Source organism: Elgaria multicarinata, chromosome 22 (assembly GCF_023053635.1).
Source record: "Elgaria multicarinata webbii isolate HBS135686 ecotype San Diego chromosome 22, rElgMul1.1.pri, whole genome shotgun sequence".
Taxonomy (NCBI): domain Eukaryota; kingdom Metazoa; phylum Chordata; class Lepidosauria; order Squamata; family Anguidae; genus Elgaria; species Elgaria multicarinata.
The window spans coordinates 7396834-7420000 of record NC_086192.1 but is presented as its reverse complement, the minus strand read 5'-3'; the positions used below and the strand labels follow the sequence as shown (position 1 = coordinate 7420000).

The 23167-nt window shown below is 47.8% G+C and overlaps 1 protein-coding gene across 1 annotated transcript; it reads right to left on the bottom strand.

Moving 5' to 3' along the window:
* Positions 1–2018: 2018 nt before the first annotated feature.
* DDX52 (DExD-box helicase 52) lies at positions 2019–22635 on the bottom strand. The gene is made up of 15 exons (XM_063146540.1): positions 22529–22635; positions 21459–21711; positions 20200–20339; positions 18758–18943; positions 17599–17742; positions 15294–15405; positions 15125–15197; positions 14030–14233; positions 12830–12920; positions 11474–11596; positions 8833–8983; positions 7758–7833; positions 6483–6554; positions 5536–5628; positions 2019–2431 (listed from the first exon to the last, which is right to left on the bottom strand). Exons 1-15 carry the CDS (start codon positions 22613–22615, stop codon positions 2320–2322), a joined length of 1917 nt encoding a protein of 638 aa, XP_063002610.1. The 5' UTR covers positions 22616–22635; the 3' UTR covers positions 2019–2319.
* Positions 22636–23167: the final 532 nt, after the last annotated feature.

Sequence of the window (23167 nt, the reverse complement as noted above, 5' to 3'; positions counted from 1 at the left end):
TCATAATTATATAACATACGACAAATGCATCTCAATTGAGGGTACATATCAAAATATATGAGAAATGAATATCTGCAACAGGACTAGACTGTTTATAACAAGCATATGAACTTCATAACGAGTCTATAGTCCTGTTTCAATATGGCATGGCCATTTTGTCTGGGGATGATAGGAGTTGCATTCCAATACGTCTGGAAGACAGAGTTGGGAATGCCTCCCCTAATTTAGGGCATTATGCTCCCATTGTGGCCAACCAGATGTCTGTGGGAAACCCACAGACAATGTTTCATTTATTACATTTCTATACTGCCCAATAGCCTCCAGGCAGTTTACAAAGGCTAAAAACCATTAAAATACATAGTATAAAAATCCATTTACACACACACCTAAACTACGTAACCAGGGTACAACCAAGATTTAAGTGTTCAAAAATAGGTTACTTGCGCCATAACTCACAGCTGCATAATGTAACCTTAATATAAACTAATAACGGATTCTCTGAGCATGGACGCTTATGCAGCCAAACAATTTGCAGAACTGGCCCCCTCCAAAATGGGTGTGTGTGTGTGTGAAGAGAATCCCTAAATATAGGGGGCAGGGATCAAAACAGACCACTCAAGTCTGAGCATACTCAGTAGGCACAGAATGCTGACACAGAATCAGAAAATTGAGGGGTTCTGGTGGAATGGCGTATCTTTAAAAAGGGCAAGGGCGGCTGGTACCATGAACAGAACACATTGCAATACGTTGCGTATTTTGCCCTTAAAAACTGTGACGCAGATCCCTTTAGCTTGGAAAAAAGGCTAAAGGGAGACATGATAGTGTACAAAATGATGGAGAACGTGGATAGGGAGACATTTTTCTCCGTGTCCCATAATACTAGAACCCAATAGGGTCATCGCATGAAGCTGATGGGTGTGAGGTTCAGGACAGGTAAAAGGACTTCTTCGCACAGCAGAGTTAAACTATCGAATTCGCTACCACAAGATGTGGTGAGGGCCGCCAATTTGGATGACTTTGAAAGGGGGTTGGATAAATTCCTGGAGGCTAGATGGCTATGTTCTACCTCCAGTATCAGAGGCAGTAAGGTTATATGGACCAGTTGCTGGGGAAAATAGGTAGGAGGGTGCTGCTGCATTGCTTTGTCAGTCCCAGGTCGAAAGAGGTTGCGCTGCGTGACAGCAGGGTTTACCCCAAACACCAGTCATGTAAGAACACAGGAAGTGCCATGCTGGATCAGGCCAAGGGTCCATCGAGTCCAGTACTCTGTTCACACAGTGACCAACCAGCCATCGGCCAGGGATGACCAAGCAGGACATGGTGCAACAGCACCTTCCCACCCATGTTCCCCAGCAACTGGTACACACAGGCTTACTGCCTCAAATACTGGAGATAGCACACAACCATCATGGCTTGTAGCCATGGATAGCCATCGCCTCCAGGAATTTATCCAGCCCCCTTTTAAAGCCATCCAAATTGGTAGATCACCAGATGTTTGAAACTTCAACTCCCAGAAGTCCCTGCCAGGATGGTCAATAGTCAGGAATGATGGAAGTTGAAGTCCAAAACAACTGGAGATGTACTTTTGACCCACCCAGGTTTATACACAAAGGGAAATGTTTACTTGAGTGTCTTCAAGCATTCCAAATGTAGCACTGATAGGCGGTTAGGATGAGCAAGGGAGAGAAATACCCAAGGATCAAACAGGAATGCCATAGAATACATACAGGTCCTCTTAAAGTATTACTGAAGTTCTTTTCCAACTTTACTACTAGCTTAGAAGTGTCATTGCATTAGAAAATGGCAGCAGTCGCATCTCAAGTCCAAACACAGGAAGCCTCCTTAGGCCTAGTGAGACTGGTCCATCCAACTTCTGTACAGATTGACACAGCACAGTGCCAAAGGAGTCAACACTGAGGCATTACTGTACTTTCCCTTTGAACAGCTTAACCCAAACAATTGCAACTACAAAAAAATAATAATGAGCCAATATTTTACAAACTACATGCAAGCCATGGTGAAACCATTTGGGCGCAGTTTATTAGGAGGATTTCAGACATCAAAAAGACAGCCGAAAAGGACCAGCAGTCCATGTGAATTCTTACAGGATGGGTTTGGAACATGCTTGCAGGGATTTCTCTCCCCAGATACTTGGCTGTGGATTTTATAATCAGTCTCCCATATGTTACAGATCTACAGCCTTGATGGCTGGGGGATAATGGGAACTGTAGTCCAACACATCTGGAACTAGGGGTCCATCAACATCTCATGTGGCATACTAGATTCATCCTTCCTATAAATATCGCAGAGCCCTTATTGTTACTGATCATTCAAGGCAGCTGGATTGTTTTTCTGGCGCGGTCTGTGTGCCTGAGAATTACCATTTTTGGCGTCCTTGGAATTCTTCTTCACCCTTTTCTGAGCAATTATCCTATTAAAAATAAGAGGGACAACAAGTACTACATTAGAACGTTTAATGTTTCCAATTTTTTTACCTTTTAGAAACCAACTATGTGCTAATTCTGTCAACGTAGCAAATTTTGTAGAGGAGAAGCCATAGGTCAAAGAGCACATATTTTGCACGCAAAAAGGTTGCAGGTTCAGACCTTGGCATCACAAGCTGAAAGGTAGCTCAAGGTCCTGGGAACGGTCATCTCTACTCAAGATCTTAGGTTTTTATTGTTTAAAATCATTGTGTACCACTTAGATGGCATTTTAGCAAATAAGGAGGTATATAAATGTGAATAATAGCTATGCTATTCAACTGCAGAAGGAAAAAAATGTCTTGTTGCACCTTATGGTGACCTAGGGGTTGCAGCCTTGATGATCATACACCCTGAACTCAGAGGCTTACAACCATCCTATGCAGGGCAGGAGGAGCGACAAAGCCGATCTTTATCTTCCTGTCCTCCCACCGGGCATTTTTCACTAGACAGGCTTTTCCGCCCGTGTACCGGAGGCATTTCGAAAGGGGAGGGAATGAGTCCGGTAAGGCCTCAGGATAGCTTGTATCCTGGCCTCTCCAGACTCCTCCCCGTCCAACAAAACACCTCCTTCAAGGTTGAATTCCTGACCTGGGAGGCCAGCTGGAGCAGTTCTTTCCGCAATGGCTACGGGGTGGGTGGGGAGGATCTCAGATTCCCCCCTCCGAGGTTGGAGTACTGTCCCCAACCTCGGATTGGGGAATCCAAAATATCTAACTGCCCCTTTGATGGTGTCTAGGGGCTGTAGGATTGCTCCCTTAAAAACCAACGAATTTATTGGCATAAGCTTTCATGGGCTCTAGAAAGTTGCTTCTAAGCCAAATAAACAACGCTGACCGATGTTCAGAGTCAGTATAAAGCAGTTTCATATGCTCATATTTGGCTTTTAGCAGTTTATTATAGCACCGTGGTTTATGTAATTTTGGTCTAAATATGAGGTATGCAGAACCGAGCCACTGCGCTTCACAGCGAATTTTTTTAAAGAAGCAAAAGCTGGCATGAAAAGCCGTCTAAAAGTTATTTTTAAAAGACCAAGTAGCAAGGTGTGAATATAAAACAGAATCAAGGATTTATATGAAGACGCCATTTCTATTACACCATGCCAAGTACAGGCATGCAGCTGGGCTTTTGACACATTGGGTTCTTGCGTCGTCCAGAAGGGCGCAGAGGCCAGGCCTACGTGGGGATACCGGAGATCGAACCGGAGACCTTCTGCACACATCCCACCTGAGCCAAGTGGGAAGCTCAGACCAAATGGGAAACTCAAGGCCACGTATAAAGCTGTTCGTGCAAACCAGACCACATGGGCACAAACCCCTTCTCCTTGAGATCCACAGCCACTAATTTTGTGGCGAGGGGGTCCGAGGGGGGGGTAGGGAATCAGTGCAGAGCAACCAGAATATGAAACACAGCCAGCTTAATAGGTACAGTTTATTAAAATTATATCGACAGTAAGCAATTTGGAACTGCTTGCCTGCTTTTTCTTGAATCTCCAATCACTGATAGATATATGAGCATTCAAGAAAGGGCCTGGAATATTGCTGAGGAAGGGCAGGCTGCCTATGGCTACAACTCTGCTCTTTCCTTGGAGGCTCACCAAAGTCCAAGCCTGAGCACCATTTAGAAGCAAGAGAGCAACCAGGTATTCATGGGACAGCAACCGTTTGAAGCCTCCAGAATAGGTTCGGATACCCGCCAAGGGCGAGGCGTGCTCAGCGTTTTGACACCTTCCGAAGCCGCCCGTTTTCAACCAGGCCAAAGGCTCAACTTGTGGCGTGTTTGAGAGCAGCAAGGTACAAAATAATTGGACCGTGTGTTCCTGCTTGAGCTGGCAGGGGAGCAATGAATGCAGAAAGAAGGACTGGGGAAAGATGCCTGTCATTATCTGAAAGACCGTATTCTCCCTTATGAGCCTGCCCGTGCTTTGAGGTCTTCTGGGGAAGCCCTTCTTTCAGTCCCACCATCTTCACAGGCGCGCTTGGTGGGAACACGGGACAGGGCCTTCTCGGTGGCTGCTCCAGTGCTTTGGAACTCTCTTCCTGGGGAAGCTAGACCGGCTCCCTCCTTGATGGGCTTTCGGAAGCAGGCAAGAACTTCTTTGTTCCGGCAGGCCTTCGGCGAATAATCTGGGCCTCCATCTATGTTATGGACTTGTAAAATTGTTGTGTATTTTAAATGTTGAATGTTTTAATATTGTAATATATTTTTTAACTTTTGTATATTTCTTTTCATAGGTTTTAAAATGTATTTGTTTTAAATTTTGTAAGGCCGCCTTGAGGCCCAGTATTGGGCAAAAGGCGGGATACAAATAAATATAATAAATATAATAATCTCTATATATAAAATGCTTAGGTATGTTTCCGTAAAGGCTTCAGCTGATACAGGTTGCTAAGCAACAGTAACAACGTGTAACGTCAGCTGATACAGGTTGCTAAGCCCCTCTCCCGACTCCTCCGGGCTTTCCAAGGTAATCCTACCCTTTCTGCCTCTTCACTCCCCACCCCCCACGAAGGGGGCAGTGCCACGGTCTGGAGCATGAGCGAGGCACGGCCAGGGCCCTTGGTGACCGGGTGGGAGACCACTCGCCTGCTGCGAGCCCAATCTCATGCGAGCTGGGCGGGCAGCCCAAGGCCGACAGGAACCCCAGGGAGAGGGGGACACCTGCTCCCCCTCCCCCCGACCTCCGTGCCCCCCAAGTCTGCCAGGCGGCGCTGTATTGGTGGCCTCCAAGCAGCCCGTGCCCCCGTGATATTTAATTAATAAACTTTAAGATATGCTACAATGGTGTATGTTACGCTGGGTACAGCTAGTAATAATAATAATCCCCAAAGAGCTGTTGTCCACAATACTGGGCTAGATGGACCCATAGTCTGACTCAGTATAAGGTAGCTTCCTATGTACCAGCAAAGTTTAGCCTTAAGCTATTACTGCCAGCAACTAAGCATTAGAATGGCATATCATTTCTCCTCCCACCCACCCCATCTCGCCGAATCGGATAAATGGAATTGTGGCTCTTTCCCCAAACGCCTTTACCTAAGAACATCCAACTTACGTTTTTTCCTTGGCTTTCCGCCGCAAGAACTTCGGGTCGGTGAGAATGTGTTCTCTTTCCATGGGCTTCTTAATCAGCTTCTTCTTTTGCTTGCTTAAAATGACCGGGGGTGGGTGGGGGTTGGATAAGCCAAAGAAACGCGAGATAAACTCATTAAAAAAATAGTTTAAGCCTGCGCAAAGAAAGCGGGAACCAAATGAAAATGGTTCACCTGGCAGAGTTTACAGGGCAAGCCTAAGGCAGTGACGGGGTTCGCACATCACGCTAACCCACACTTAGTGGTTGAGTGGGGATGGTTGTTGGACCGTGCAGAATGCTGGGAATTGCAGGACATTTTTCCTGTCTAAACATGCATGCGGTTGCGCCTTAAGCCACCAAATAAGAGGGTGTTGGGAGTCCAATAGAGTCCACAGAGGGTGTAGTTCCTCAAGCCTGTCTCCAGCTACATTTGGGTAGGAGGTTGGCATTTGCCCCACCCCTCCCTCTCCTGTGTCTTCTCCAGATGGCTGTTTTGACCTCCCTTCTCTCTGCAGATCCCTCCGTCTCCTTCTGCCCTCTATGAATCCCTTCGAACAACTCCCCTCAAGATCTCTGCAGAACCCTATTCCCCAAATCCTCAGACCACCCCTGCCACTGCCCTACGGCAGCTCCAAAGCAGGGCGGTGCTGGTGCTGCACAGGGCGACATCCGAGAAGATGTCACGTGCAAAACAGCAACCGGGCCGTGGCTCCGTTCATCTCAATACAGGCCGGCTCCTCCCTCTTGGCACTCAAGAGCCGCTCCAGGATGGGGTCCCTCAAATGCCCTTTTCAAACCACGGGAACCAGAGCACCGGCAACCGGCCACAAGAAAGCCGGCGTGGCCTGCCAGCCATCAGGGACACGGAGCTTTCTCCTGCCGCCTTCCAACCTCGTTTCCCCATTTGTCCAAATCCAGTACGGACTCACCTTTGCAGCTTGCGAAAATGCTGGATGTAGTCGGGCACAGGGCAGCCAGCTCGCTGGATAACGCTGGCTATGCTGCAAGGAAAGAAGACAAGGGGGATGTGGGGAGCGAGAGTCAGATCCCTATGGGTCTGGAAACAAAGGCCTGCGAGGAGAGACTGAAAGAACTCGGCATATTTAGCCAGGAGAAGAGAAGATTGAGGGGAGACGTGAAAGCACTCTTCAAATACTTGAAAGGTTGTCCTGCAGAGGAAGGCCAGGATCTCTTCTCCATCATCCTAGAGCAGCGGCCCCCAACCTTTTTGGCACCAGGGACCGGTTTCGTGGAAGACGATTTTTCCACGGACCGGGGGGGGGGGGGGGGAGGGTTGAGGGGATGGTTTTGGGAAGCCACGCCCACCCCAGCGTCCTGGCTTTGCTTTGACTGGTGGGCGCCCAGCCGAAGGGAAGCCAGGATGCTGGGGCAGGCGGGTGGCTTCGGAACGCCGTGCCGAGAAGTCGCTCTCCCATAGGAGCTTCCGGCCGGGCGCACCATTCCGAAGCTGCCGCCCCCACCCCAGCCTCCTGGCTTCGCTTCGGCTGGGCAGGCGAGATGGAGCCCACGCCCAGGTACACGGGGGTGGGGGTCGGTGGGTGAAAGCAGCTCACCTGCGCGGCCCGGTACCAGTCCGTGGCCCAGGGGTTGGGGACCCCTGTCCTAGAGTGCAGGACATGGAATAATGGGCTCAAGTTACAGGAAGCCAGATTCCGGCTGGACAGCAGGAAAAACGTCCTGATGGTTAGAGCAGTACGACAATGGAACCAATGACCTACGGAGGTCGTGAGAGGCCTTCAAGACAGCCCTCTGTCAGGGGTGCTTTAAGGTGGATTCCTGCATTGAGCAGGGGGTTGGACTAGATGGCCTTGGAGACCCCTTCCAACTCTACCTTTCTGTGATTCAACCACCATCTCCCAAGGAGCTCTTCTCACTCTCTCCAACCCTCACCCCCACCCGTGTGAACAGGAAGAACAGCCCTCCCCTTCAAGGCTTTTGCTCCGAAATTATCCCCGCTCCAGTACGGAAGCTGAGCTACGGGGAAGAACTCAGCCCGAAGCCGCCAGAGTTGTTTGCGCCAGAGAGAAGGGGGCTGAAGAGCCGTTGGTTCGCACGGGAGAGAATCAGTAAGCGGAGCCGGTGTCGCCGTCCCTTCGGCCGTTACTCAGAAAATGAGTTGCCAATCCGGGGCCGGAATTATTACAAGTGTTGCCGAGCAGCAGCGTGCCAAGCGAGAGAGGTACCTTCGCAGTAAAGGCTTGTCATCCTCCGTGAAGAAAGTCACAGCTTTTCCGGCGTGTCCTGCTCTCCCCGTGCGACCTGTCAAAGGACAGCGAATAAGCTCGCTTTAGCGTAACCATTACTGTAAAAAGGGGGCTCGTGCAGACAGGCCGGCAAGTGTTAAAGATCGTCCTGAACGTTGTAAGACTTCCGGAACGCAAAACTGCCGATCTAAACGGCAGGTCACCGCCTGCCGCCAACTGAGCCAGGAGGAAGGTCTACACCAGCCTTCCTCATGGGGATGCTGGACATTGCAGTCCTACTCTGCTCACAGAGGCCGCTTGCGGCCACAGAGCCAGGAGATCACCAACCTCAGTGCCGAGAGGCGGTAAACAAAAGCGGACAAGTTGCTTGAAATCACTGAAAAACTCTCCACCTTCTTGGTTTCAGCAGGCCTTGCCCACTCACTTTCAAACCTATCTTCCCAGCCGAGAGGACTAGAAAACTTGCTTCCCCCGCTTTTGAATAAAAGCTGAAGTCTGTTGTGTGCTTTTCACACAACACGCTAACCCACACGCAGTGCTTGAGTGTGGGTTGTTTTGAACCATGGGTTGTTTCTTGAACCGTGGGTTAGCGTGTTGTCCGAACACAACCGGGGCGGCTTGTTAACCATGCAGTGTGGCTTATTTTCTCGAAGCCCCCTTGAGAACCCATGGTTTGTTACTGGGTTATTAGGGTAGTTAACAAGCCGCCCTGGCTGCATTCAGACAACACGCTATCTCTCGGTTGAACAAACAGCCCACGGCCCAAAACAACCCATGCTCAACCACCGAGTATGAGTTAGCGTGTTGGGTGAACGGCTCCAATACCGCATTCTGTGCTCTTGCGAAAGCATGGAAGGCAAGTGGCCCTGCGACTGGCTCTGGAAATCCACTGCCAGTCACAAGCGGAGAGATTCCTGAAGCCGTTGCAACCAGAGATTGTTTTAACCGGGTGATACTGAGGACCAACTGTGGGGCCTCATCTGTGCAAGCTTTGGTTTTGACCCACTCCATGAAAAGGCTAAAACAACAAATGAAAATCACCGCCCAGACTCACCTATCCGGTGGATATACTCCACAGCACTCGTGGGGAAGTCAAAATTGATAACCATGTTCACTCCTTTGAAGTCGATCCCTCTCGCCAGCAAAGCAGTGCAGAGGAGGACCCAGATCTTCCCTGCTCTGAAGCTATGGACTACGCTATCTCTCTAGGGAGACAAAAATCACTTCATTTATATTTTTACCCTGAGGAAAGCCACAACGACACTGCAGCTTCTCTCTGGCTCCAGCCTGGGACAGCGCTGAGCACCTGGAATGGCTCATTGGGTGTTGATATCTGATTGCAAGCGCCTTCTCTGGCGTCCATCTCGAAGTATGCCTTCATTTTAACATTAGCTAGCAACGCAAATGGAACCAATATAAGGAAATCCTCCACATAAACACTTCTTAGAAATGCCTTACATAATACAAGCATTAAATGGGTGGATTTCCTTGCCACAAGATGCGGCGATGCCGATTGGCTGGCAGGGGAAGGGAGCGTTAGACAAATTTATCAAGGAGAAATCGATCTTCAGCTAAGAACCAGGGCAGCGAAATAGAATTCTCATATTCCAAGGCAGTTTCTCTCTGAATGCCAGCTGCTGGGAAAGAAAACAACACAACCCATAAACAGGGGATGGCTATTTGCCTGCGTGCCCCACTTGCAAGATCTGTGGGGGGGGCCTAGCTAAGACCCTTCAGTTGCCACCTGGCAAGTGTCGTGTTTCTCAGAACACTCCTGCTTTTGATGGGAGGCAAATGAGGAGGCTTGCTAAGTAAGCCACAAAGCTTTTATTAAGCAACAAACATCTCTTCTACCTGAATAGAGAATAACCTCTTGGAAATGTCCCCTAGGCAAAACTATGCAAACTAAGCAAGACAATTGTCCGCTCAAGAAGAATAGGAAGCCACTTCTCAAACGCCTGAAACGTCAGAGTGCCTGGTGCGGAGGCAGGTTCTGGTGTAATCGAACTGACTTTCTCACACCTTCCTTCCGCCCTGTGCATTTGAGCTTCCGTCGGACCCTAGCATCAGCTAGCTTGTCGGGACGCTCACCTCCAGAAGAAACCTCACTTCCCACTGAGTGTGTAGGATTTGGCCTTGAGGAGATAACCTCTGGAGAGGGCTGACTTCCAGCTCGGGAATTGCCCGTGAGAGCTTCCTCCCCAACTGGTACAGGCTGGCTGGTGTCTGGCGCTGCGTCTTCTAGTTCTGAATCTGATTCTGACTGATTACCTGAAACATCTTCTCCCAAAGCAGGGGCAACAGGGTTAGACATGACAGATAGGAAACCCCCATATCCAGAGTCCAACTAACTCCACGTCATTAGGGGTGTCAAATCTCAGGTAGCCAAATCCAGCCCTGCGGCCACATGCTCCCTTTCCACCGTTGAGCAGATCTCTGGCTTTTTATTCCCCCCATTCCAAAAGGCTGAAATACGTCTCCTGAGGCTTAGCACCTGGGCTGAAAGAGGTTAAAATAGGCTTGGGATTTGGGGCCCTGCCCCTTCGCCCTGCCCACCAGTGGGAGGCGGCTCCCTCAGGCTGCTCCGAAAAGGAATTCAGCCTGAGGGCTGAAAGAGGTCCAGCATCCGTCATCTTCTCTGACTGGCACCAGCCCCCTTGAGGGTTGCAGTCTTCCTGGAGATGCCGGGGAGAGAACCGAAGACCGTGCGCATGCCGAAGCACGTGCTCTCTTCTCCTAAAGGAGGCTATCAGGAGTAGGATTTGAACTCGCGCCTCCCTTCCGAGACCAGAACACACCACAACGTGAGTAAGGCACCTTCGTAGGCATCTCAGACTACTTTGCTGTGCTGCTCCATCACCTCGCTCTGTTCTGTCCACACGTACAAGCAATGGAAAGTCACCACGGACTAGCAGGAAGTTACACCTTGCGCCACACTCCCCAGGAACAAAGACGGGGCTGGGCTGTCATTCAAGCCACGTCCATTTTTAAATACAACCTGGGACAAAATGCACGGTGGCACGAGGCGCCGGCAGCAGAAAAGGGGGAACCCAAAGTAAACAGCGAGTAAGGAAAGCTGCCTTCGACGGTTCTGACCCCTCTAAAGAGGGGAACTAATCTTTTAAACTCCAATTCACCTCCCCGCAACACACCAACGTTGCAGCTAAAAAAAATGGCTTGCTCGAAATACGTTCGGCTGGTTTGACCAAAGCTAATTCCTAGGTTATTTTCCCTAACGTTGATGCACATACGTGCGAGTTCACTCATTACAATGAACATTTAGCAGCTCTAGAGAGCTTTATGGGCATTCTCCAAGCAATCCTCGCCACGATCGTGTAAGGTTGGCCCGATTTGTTATCCCGAGGTGAGCGAGTGACCAGCCCAAGGCCATCCAGTGAATTCATGGCTGAGATGCAGTTTCCAGCTGGGATGTCCAGGTCCAGCACTCAAGCTCCTAACTTTCATGCTGCACCAGCTCCTGGGTGTTCCTACCGGCGTGAGCAAATGTAATGTTGCAGAAGAAGACTCTTCCCTCTGTAGATCAGTCTCCACAAGCAGTTCTCTCCCACCCAGCGACCTGGAACACGTCTTGCTCACAGAAGCCAGCCTCCCAAGTCCGGCAAGTGGCTGGAGAGCCAGGGACAGGAAGCGGCTCTTAAAAGACATGTTCTGCCCTGGGTGGCATCCGTCCTTACCTGCTGCTGGGTCCTGTCGGCGTGAATGACGTCCACGTTGATGCCTTCGTAAATGAGTTCATGGAACAGCTCTTTCGCCCGTTCGATGGACTGTACGAAAACCAGGACAGGAGGCGTGAAGCCCTGGAATGGAAGAGAGGGAGGAGAAAAGAAAGAAAAGGGAAAATTAGGGCTGGCTCTACCGTTAGTCATAATGAAGCAGTTGCCTCAGGCGGTAAATGCTGAGAGGTGGCAGCAGGGTGTTGGAGGAGTGAAGTGCGTGCCAAGAACCCTCCCCTATTTTTATTTATTTATTACATTTATATCCCGCCTTTTTTACCTCCAAGGAACATAATCCTCCTCCTCTTCATTTTATCCTCACAACAACAACCCTGTGAGGTAGGCTGGGCTGACTGGCCCAAAGTCACCCAGTGAGCTTCCATGGCCAAGCGGGGACTAGAACCCAGATCTTCCGACTCTCTGACACGCTAGCCGCTACACCGCCCTGGCTCCCTATGCCCCCTAAGCTAGACGTGGTGTCCCATCGACAGTGTTGGAAGAAAAACGTTCAGTCTCGAAGGAAACAGGAGAAGGTGCCATCTTGTTCTTTGCCTCAAGCAGCAGAGTGTCTTGGGATGGCCCTCAGGAAGGTAGCTGAAAACACGTGGGAAAGGCCTGAGCATGTTCATGAAGGAGAGAACTAGCGAGATCGTCAGTCCACATAATCCTCGGAGCGCTATATAAACCGAACAGCCCAATCCTATACATGTTTACTCAGAAGTAAGTCCCACTGGACAGGTGTGATTTATTTTCCAAAGGCATGTATATAGGAGGTGTTTATTCCTTCTGTTTTCTTTCCTCCTGCCTTTCCTCCAAGGAGATCAGGGAAGAATACCAGGATTCTCCCTTTCGCCAGTTCATCTTCATTTGAGGTGGATTAAGCCGGGACGGCAATTTGCCCAGCATCACCCGGTGAGCTCCAGAGATTTGAACCGAGCTCTCATAGTCAAAAGCGAACATGCGAATAACTACATGGGACCAGGAAAAGGAGTGTGCATAATCGTCACCAACTTTTTAAAAAATCCAAATGCAGTTATTTACTTATTACATTATATCCCACCCTTTTTCCTCCTTAAGGAACTCAAGCTGGCATACATAATCCTCCTCCTCCTCCCATTTTATCTTCACAACAACAATCCTGTGAGGTAGGTTGGGCTGAGAGCCGGTGACTGGCTGAAAGCCACTCACTGGGCTTCCAAGGCTGAGTGGGGACTAGAACCCGGATCTCCCAGCTCCCAGTCCAACATTCTAGCCAAATTTCCTTATGTATGCTCACTAACGTAAGTAACAGCACAGTCCCATGGAAAACAAAGCTACCTTTTTTACAAGGTCTCTCATGGCCAGTAGTTTTCCTGTCTCTGATCCAACAAACAGCAGCTCTTGGTCCACCGTTTCGGCTGCAGCATTTCTGAAATGAAAAAACAGTAGTAGCTGTGTCAGTCTTAAAGGCAGGACAGGCTGAATTACTGCCTGTGGAAGTTTGAGGCCTTCATAGGGAAGGTAATAAAGTCAGGCTTAGAGGCCTGGAGTTTTTCTGTTGGGAGGGTCTATCCCTGAGAGGAGCAGTTTTATTTCTTCAGCTAAGATTCATTTCCATGGGAAGTTTCAATTCCTGAGTTAAGTTTCATTTCTTCAGGTTTGAAACAGTACTTTCGGTTTCAATTCCTGAGTTAAGTTTCATTTCTTCAGGTTTGAAATAGTACTTTCGGTTTGGGGGGATAAAAGGAGACAGACAGCCGAAGAGGCAGAACAAGAAAAGACCAGAGCATGAGGAAGGATTAGAAAGAAGCAGCCTGAAGATGTGTAGGTGCAGCTTAGGGTAAAAGAACATGCGTTTTTGCAACTTTTATTTTCTTTTATTGCCTCTTGTATCACTTAACTCCATTGACTAAATACATTTTATTGTAATTTGCTTAATACACTAAATAAATTGTTGTGTTAAACCTCATAATATCCCTAATAGGGGATGTGGATTCACATTTTCTTGCACTTTATTGGACCAGTCCATAATAAAATGGTCAATTTTCCAACAAAAGAATCATGTAACTGGCTGCCCTCCCTCACACTAATCAGGTTTGTAATTTTTACCATGAAAATTACATTCCACCAAAGTTTGGGTCTCCCTTCCCCCTACCCCCCAAATTACAGGATATTGTTAACCGAGCTGCTGATACGGGCGTTTTGAACATCCTCCTCTCCCACCAGACAGGGTTCAGACAACACCCACACTTAGGGGTTGAGCGTGGGCTGTCATTCAACCCTGGGTTGTTGTTGCCTCTCTTCTTGTCTGAACCCAGCCACGCAAACAAACCATGGTTTGTTAACCACGAACAACCCATGAAGAGCACCCATGGCTTGTTGCTGGGTTGTGAACTGTGGGTTGTTCGCGGTATATAAACCTACATAATAAAGTAATTACACCGAGCCATGACCAAAGTTTGTTCAGGCCCTACAGCTAAAAACAGGAACATGCCAACATTCAAGGAGAACGAGGCGACACTCAAGCCCAGCACTCACCTTGCCCCAATAGAGATGGATATGATGTTGTCAAGATTGAGTTTACACCACTGCTCCACGTCATGCGCAAACGTTGCGCTGAACATGGCCCTCTTGACAAGGTGGGAGGAGCACGCCAGGAAGATGGTGGCCAACTGATCTCGGAACCCCGTCTTCCCATCTTCAAATAACTTGTCCGACTCATCAACCACAAGCCATTCAACCCTAGTGGAGAGCAGACTGCAGCCATTAGTAGCTTAGAGGTGAGAAATACACACAGTAAGATCAGACATTAAGCGCACTCCCGTTTCTGAGACGGCCTTTGCGTGTGTGTTTTTAAACAGAAGAGCAGAATATATAGATATTGTAAGACTTATTTACTAATTGCATTTAATGCCACCTTTTCTTTCAAGGAGCTCAGAACGGTGCCCATAGTTCTCTCTGCACGTTCTGTCACTGCAACCCTGTGAGACAGGATACGCTCCACTCTGCAGATCCCCAGCTAGACGGGCAAAATCACCCATCTAGCAAAAATACAGGGCAAAAGGAATACGGAGCGGACGATCACTTCCACACTCCCCCTGCACCTCCCACCCTACACAGGATGCCTGCGAGCCTCAAAGTTTGGAGTCTGATGGGTATCTAGGAATGCACCCTAAATGTGTCAAATAGGCAGATCTATTGAAGGAATGTATTAATTTAAAACATTTGCTATTTTATTGTTTTAGTCTGTACAGCACCATGTACGCTGATGGTGCTATATGAAGAAGGAAGAAGGGAGAAGGGGAAGGAGGGGAAGGAGAAGAATCCCGCCTTATATCACTAAGATCTCAGGGCAGCGTACAGATAAAGTCATACAATATAAAACAATAAATAATGTATTTCTTCGATTCTAAGACGCACTTCTTCCCCCATGTAAACATCTCTAAAAACGGGGTGCGTCTTAGAATCGCGGGTGCAATTATTATTCTTAGAATCAAAGCTTTTTTCCTGTTGGTGGTACTGAAATTAATGTGTGTCTTACAATCGATGGCGTCTTACAATCGAAGAAATACAGTAGACACAGCTAAAAACAAATTAAATTTACTTCAATTGGAGCTGGTCAAATCTATTTACCTGGTCAAATCCACTGCCGGAGGGTCTTGTTTCAGTAGATAGATGAGCCTGTTTGGCGTCGTCACCAGAATATCTGTATGAAAACACACACATTTTAAAATAGCCAAAAGGGGCAAGTGGACAGGGAGCTGGGTTCGAATCCCTAAATCCTAGCTGATATCCAACTTACCAAACTTCTGAGAGGACTTCGGCCCAAACTTCTTCGCAGCCTCAGCAGCTTTGTGGATCATATGTATTCTGAAACCGGTGCCTTCTGAAAGCTTGACCAGCTCTCTGTGTGTCTGAAACATAGAGGAATCATGTATTGTTATGAAGATCTTAAATGAACCCAAGTATAAAGAAACGTAGGAAGCTGTCTCATACTGAGTCAGACCCCTGGTCCATCTAGTTCAGCCTTCCTCAACCTGGGGCGCTCCAGATGTGTTGGACTACAACTCCCAGAATGCCCCAGCCACCTGGCTGGGGCATTCTGGGAGATGCAGTCCAACACATCTGGAGCGCCCCAGGTTGAGGAAGGCTGATCTAGTTCAGTACTGTTGACACTGACGGGCAGCTGCACTCCAGGATTTCAGGCAGGTTCTCCTGCTCTACCTGGAGATGCCTGGAATTGAACCTGGGACCTTCTGCGTGCAAAGCAGGGGCTGTACGGCTGAGGTATGGCCTCTCGCATAGCATCTGCACCTTCACAGTTCTTTTCAAAGACAGAGCAGCAGCAGAGAGGCCAACATTCCTCCGCTTTGCCCAGAGGTTTCAGATTCAGTCTAGCTTCGCAAATGAAAAATAAAAATGATCAAGTGGGAGATGTGGAAAAACCTCTGCCAGAAACTGGAAGGCCTGAACGAACACACAGTCTGAGCTCGTATATGGCAGCGTCCTATGTACAAATGAGAGGTGCTTTAGAGACAATCCCACCAAGAGAAGCGGATAGTCAAGGGGTACACCGAAGCACCTGAATTAACCTGGAGACCTGATCCACTCAGGGCCCAGTCAAAGCAGATTCTTCAGTTGCCAAGAGAAACAAGACCATTTGTGTAAAAGAATGACACACAGTTTGGCTGCGTTCAGACAACATGACAGTCAACGGTGGGGTTATAATCAACTCAACAGTTGTTTATCTAAGGGGCACGCCCCACACATCATGATAGTGTGGATTAGGATTGGGGTTGAGTTGCCTAGTAGTCCATCCTGAGTTGACTCAGGCCTTAGCTAGACCTAAGGGTTCGTCCCGGGGTCATCCTGTTCATGTAAATGACACACAGGCGATCCCGGGATAAACCTTAGGTCTAGCTAAGGCCTCACTCATCCCCCGCCCTCTCTCCCCCAACCTCAGTCCTCCCACTAGTATCCCATCAGCCTTTGCTGCTGAAAATCTATTTTGCCAGCTGGACTAGAGCGGCAGCCACCGCTTTGACCGCTCTTGCCTTGTGACTCTGTGGCTGACGAAATAACCAATGACGGTTGAGAAAATAGCCAACAGTGCCCTCCACACAACACGATAACCCACAGTGGGTTAAACAGTCGACTATTTAAACCACCATAGGTTACCATGTTGTCTGAACCCAGTCTTTCTTGAATATGCACTTGCTATATGGATACAGAATATAAGCAATATGCACAAAAAGAAAGCCTACACATGCCCTTCCATTGGTAGATCACAGTCCCAACTGGTGTGCATTGGTTCCCTGGATGCAACGGAGCACTGTTCCAAGAACCAAGAGCCAGTCAGCCTGTTTGGATTTTATTGGTGCCTCTACTAAGATCCAGAAAGTGCCAGAAGACACACACATCCCTCTCTTTGCTAAGGGAAAAAAGGGCGGAGGGGGTGGGTAACTCCTCTGCGGGAAAGAATTTCTTCTAGCAAAGAACAGTCTTATCAGAAGGAAAATGTGAAATGTACAGGATATCTGCTGAGCATTATCTGCTTCGGGTTAGCAGCAAGAAACACTGACCTTCCCTGTATTTGCGTAAGCCAAATCTAACTTTGTAACAATTGCCAACTACTGTACCCATGCTTCTAGACATGGTATATGGCTCTGTGAAAAGTTCGTCCGTAGCTCCGCGTCACTCTCTTCCGCAAACATCCACTGCAGCGCCAAAGGTATTCTTGTCCAGAGGCAATACGGTCACCCTCAGAGGGTCAGATGACGTCAGGGGGCAGGGACCCACCTGTGGCATCCCTGGGTCCCCAGCCGAAACGCAGCTCAAACCCTTCTCCCACCCACTCTCCCCTCTGAGGGAGCAGGGAGCCTCGTGAGCCAGGGGTTCAACACCTCCGGGTTAGATAGACAGTGATCCGACTGTTTAAAGCAGCTCAGTATTTTTACACATTAGCCAGCATCGCATTGAGCTTACTCAGGAGGAGGAGCAGGACGTAAAAGAGTTGCTCCCCTTCAGGTTTTGCCTTGCCTGGCTTTAAGAGTTCCCCACTCAACACACCTGTGCCTTAATTGAGGGCGATTTTAAAGTCGTCATACCTGACTGGCAAGTTCCCGCGTGGGCGATATTATAAGAGCTCTGAAACCTTTATTCATCGGTTGTTTGAGGTGCATCAAAATAGGAATGCTAAACGCCAGAGTCTTTCCCGAGCCAGTGGGGGCACAGGCCAGAAGTTCACGACTCTGAGGTGGGGGGACGACAGAAAGAGAAACGATAAAGCTAGACAGTTTGTTATAACACTAAAAGCCACAGCAAGCAAACTAATAATTGAAACGAAGAGCGTTAAACGTGGCCAACGCAGTGCCATAGCAGGTAGCCATATTTTAGTGCTCCCCATCATCAATCATTTTCATTGTACTCTGTAGTGCACAAACCGCTTTCATTACTGATTTTGTTCAACCTCACAACAGTCCTGCAGAGCATCAGTCCTGCATCAGCAGATTCACTGAGAGAAACAGGACAGTGACTTGCCCAATGGCAACTGCCGTATTTCTTCGATTGTAAGATGCCATCGATGGTAAGACGCACACTAATTTCAGTACCACCAACAGCAAAAAAAAGCTTTGATTCTAAGAAATAATAATTGCACCCACGATTCTAAGACGCACCCTGTTTTTAGAGATGTTTATACGGGGGAAAAGTGAGTCTTAGAATCGAAGAAATAGGGTAGTAAGTTTGTGACAAAGCAAGAATTTGACCTGGTTCAAGCCTGACTCCTTAAGCTACCAAACCACAAAGGGTTTTTTTTTTCCAAACAGGACCCTCTGGACATAGATAGACAAACAGTCCAACGGACATGGAGCTGTACATACGCAGGGCCTCATTTGTGAGCAGATGGCAGGGAACCTGCCGCTGCAAATCTATGTGCACGTGCAGAGCATTTTCCTCCATAAGGAATAGGAAGAGCCTGCTGCACATATGGAACTTAGTACAAATGCGAGCAAAGCGGGCAAAGGAGGAGGGAAACAAGTAACCCAGGGATTGAGGAAAAATCACATGGTTTGTTCGATCATCTGCCAGACAAACCCTGGGAAATGAATAAAATCATAGGTGGGTTATTGTTATCTGTGGACCAGACTGCCGAAATGAGTTAGGAAAGCCCTTGCTTGCACAGAAATTTAATGTGCCTAACTGAAGGCCTGTCTCTTATAACCACATCAACATTTTATCTGAAACTGAAAGATAACCAGGACACACATGAAGCATGACAGGAATGGCTTGCATCTGAATCGGCGTGGGAATGTGGAATCCAGCAGCTTCAACATTTTGCATGATCTTCGGGTGGATTTTGTATTCTTTCCCGAGCTGCTCAAATGTAGCAATAGGTTCTGGAAGATCTGTTCCCTGAATGTAGATCTTGTGCTTGTTTCTGAAATGATTGATCTGGAAAACCCAAAACACACACAAGCCTACTTAACAATGAAAATCATATCTCCATTTTCCTTTGGCTTTATTAAGAAACCTTACTAACGCACAAGGGCTTATTTCGAAATGCAGACCCGGCTCCGTAATTAGCAAATACCTGTAAGGAATAGGGTTGAAGAACCACTGAAATCAATGTGATGTGCCTGCCCCATTGATTTCAAAGGGTCTACTCTAAGCATGACTAAGTCTGAATCCAAGCAAAGCAGTGATTCTTATTTTTGGATAGATATTAAGTTCAGACAACACATTAAGTCAACTCAGTGTGAAAACTCCACTCAACAGTTGAGTTCCCAGGCCCCACACGTGTTCTAACTCCACCGTTGTGTGACTGAGGGCTACTGTTGAGTTGAGTAAAAGGCAATGCAACGTTTGATTGACAGTTCCTCCGCCTTCTCTCCTCCCCCGGTCCTCCCAATGGTATCCCATCAGCCATTGCTGCAAAAAAGCAACAATCCTGGCAGCTCTCCTAAAGCGGCACTCACTCCTTTCACCGCTCTTGCCAGGGAACTCTGTGGCCAGCGAGAAAAGTCAACTCAACACAACAGAGAACTCCACGGAGCCCTCTACACAATATACAACACAATGCTTGTACAGGAACTCTCCCCTGCACAGCGTGGATATTCAGAGTGGAGTGTTCCCCCCCGACCAAAAAAACTTCCACTGTGGAGTGGAGTTTTCCCGCCAGACAACACATTTCTCAACAGTGGTATAAAAACTCCAACGTGGAGTTCAAAAACCACAATTGTGAAACATACTGTCCAAATTGAGCCAACGTGTGTAAGTGACAACAAAGAATGTTTTGGTTATGACTCAGGCCATTCTCTGTCTCTATATAGAGCGATGCAATCCACTACCACCCCACCTCCCCTAGAGCAAACCCAAGAATATTATTAACAGTATTATAAGCTAACACTTATTCCAAAATGCAATGTTAGTCAAGATCCCTTGACCTTGCCAGCTGCTGCAGACTCTTAACTCATTTGGACCTCCAACATAACCCGTGAAAATGTAAAACAGGGGTAGACAACTTATGGCTCTCCACATGTTTTGACCTACACCTCCCATAACCAGCAATGGTGAGGGATCATGGGGATTGTAGGCCAAAACATCTGGAAAGCGACACACTACCCACCTTTGATTTAAACCGAAGTCCAAGCATCTGGTACTAGGACCAACTAAAAGGGTTCTCTTTTTTCCAAAGAGAGTCACCTCACCTCTTGCTGTCTAGCTTGTCTCAATTTCTCTGCAGTGGGCTCTTTCTCCCTCTTGCTTCTCGGAACGTTGAGCTTGGCTTCCAAAGTAGACATCCACAATATCCCGTCCTGATCAGGACCAGCAATTCCAGGAGCTGTTTCTGAAAGTTTCAGGAACAAACACCATCTAAACCAGGACTGAGAACTGAAAGCTAACTTGCTATATAGTCACCATTTAAGAGTGCAATCTTATGTACACTTAGACCGGGGGAAAAGTCCTACTAAAAAAAAAAGTTCTACAAGTTCTATATGGGACATACTGGGATTGTGGAATTTTTTTTTTCTGTCTAAATATGCACAAGATTGTACCCTAAGTCATTCTACTCACCCTCTAACTACACAGGGACTTAGTTACTCTGGCTAGATTTATATATTAATTTTAATAACTTCTAAACTAGATTTCAGGGCAGTGTTCAACATGTAAAATGTTCAATATTACAACAACAAATAATAACAATAAAATAATCATACAAACAATAAATTGAAAGGCAACAAACAATAAAATCCCACCAGCAAAAGCACCTGACCTGGTACAGAAAAGGCTGTAATGTCAGTGCCAGTCAAACAGCGTTAGGGAGGGATATTGCATGGACAGGGAACCACCACAGGAAAGTCCCTGTTTTTTGCATGTACTTCTCTTGGTGATGGTACTCAGAGAAGGCCCTCACCTGAAGACATGAATGCGCAGGGAGGTGGGTATGGGAGGAAGTGTTCCTTAGAGTATTTGGGTCCCAAGCCATTCAGGGCATTAAAAGCACACACCAGCACCCTGAATTGTGCTCAGAAGGAAATAAGCAGCCAGAGCAATTCTGTCAGAATGGGCGTAATACAAGTTCCAACAACCTACTTCTGCACTAATTGAATGTCTGGAGCAACTTCAAGGGCAGGCCCAAGGATAAGGCATTGCAGTAATCAGATGGCAAACTAAATTTTGCTCTGCTCCAAATTTCTCTAACCTGGTGCCCTCTAGACGTTCTGGATTTCAATGCCCATCAGCCCAGCCGATGGCCAGGAATGATGGGGGTTGTAGTCCAACACATCTGGAAAGCCCTGGGTTGGAGAAGGCTGCCCTACTCCCACAGCAGAGGGGAAAGGGGAAGCATCTCTGTTGACAGCTCCTCCTTACACTTGCTCGAAGTCTTAATGAGAATGAAAAGAACTTTGTATTTTTAAAGAAAACTGATTCCTCCACCCCTCAACTGCCCCTGAAGCCTTTTCACCTTGGGCCTTCTGCTTTTTCCTTCCTTTAGTGCTTTGCTGATTTCCTTTTCTCTTCTTTGCAGCCCCTGCCTTCTCCAACACTGTGGATTCCTTTGCTTCATTTTCAGTCTGTTCTTGTGCTTCACTGTGGGATTTGGAGGACTCATTTCCTCCACTGCCACCAGGAGGATTTGATGGCTTTTTGTTAGCAAAGAAGTCAAGATCTCCCAAATTTTCTGAAGCTCCATCATCTTGGTTCTTGGTTCTGATCACCTGAAGTTAAACAGATCCACACAATCTCTCTTCAATGTATAAAATTTGATACTTAAGAACATACAAACCTATGAAGAGCCCTGCTGGATCAGACCAAGGGTCCACCTAGTCCAGCACTCTGTCTACACCGTGACCAACCAGCTGTCAACCAGGGACCCACAAGCAGGACACGGTGCTACAGCACCCTCCCAACCCATATTCCCCAGCAACTGGTGCACACAGGCTTACTGCCTCAGATACTGGAGGTAGCACATAGCCATCAGGACTAGTAGCCATTGATAACCTTCTCCTTCAGGAATTTGTCTAACCCCCTCTTAAAGCCATCCAAATCGGTAGCTGTCACTACATCTTGTGGTGATGAATTCCATAGTTTAACTCTGCACTGTATGAAGAAGTCCTTCCTTTTATCTGCTCTGAATTTCCCAAGAAACAGCAACAGGGATGATGCTGAGAGGGATAAAAACGTCTCTCTATCCACATTCTCCACACCATGCATAATTTTGTACACCTCTAGCATGTCTCCCGTCACTCACCCTTTTTCCAACTAACACAATCCCATGTAGTGTAACCTTCCCTTATAGAGAAGATGCTTCAGCCCCGTATTCATTTTAGTTGCCCTTTTTAATTGAGGCCTGGGGTAAGAAGAGGAAAGAACCACCTTTCACCCCCTCGAGCTCCTTAAACGAGCCTGGGGATTAAAACGCAGCGGGGACTGCCTCTGGGCATGTGCAGAGTGCATCCTCCACAGAGCGAGGCTCCAGCACGGCAGCTGAAGCCGGGAGGGAGGCGCCTTGAGCCCCGGAACCTCTCCGCTCACCTGGAACCGCTCGGCGTCCCTCCTGAAGCGCTTCACGTCGAACTTGGCGCCGGCTCCGAGGCGTCGGAAGAGCTCGTGGGAATCCATGCTGCTCCCCCAGCAGGCACCGCGCGGCCCACGAGGAAACACTCCCGCGTTGCCCGGGCAACGGGGGCCTCCACCGGAAGACTAGGCGGAAGCGGGTGGTGATAGAGAAGAGGAAGCTAGAGAGTCGCTCCTCCCATGGGAACTCCGCCCCCTTTAGGCGTAGAGATAGCGAGGGAGGGATTAAAAAAAAAAAAGAGAGAGAGAGAGAGACGAGAAACATCTCACAGCTCCGGTTCCCATTTGACGCCAGACATTTAAGAAAGCAATTCTACTCATGTCTACTTTTTCAATCCCCATCGAGATTAACAATGAAATAAATACTTACAATAAAACGAATACAGTCTTAAATAGAAATAATAAATTCTTAAATAAAATAAAACATTGAAAATAATTGATTTTTTTTTTAAAAAAAAATGGGTGCGATAGAGTTTACTCCCAGATAAGTGGGTACAGGGTTGCAGCCGAAAAAGTCTTTAAATGTCAATAAATTTATTTTTAAAATCACAAAATTCTTTCTCTCTCTGGGAAGACGAGAAAGGAACTGCTGCTCTA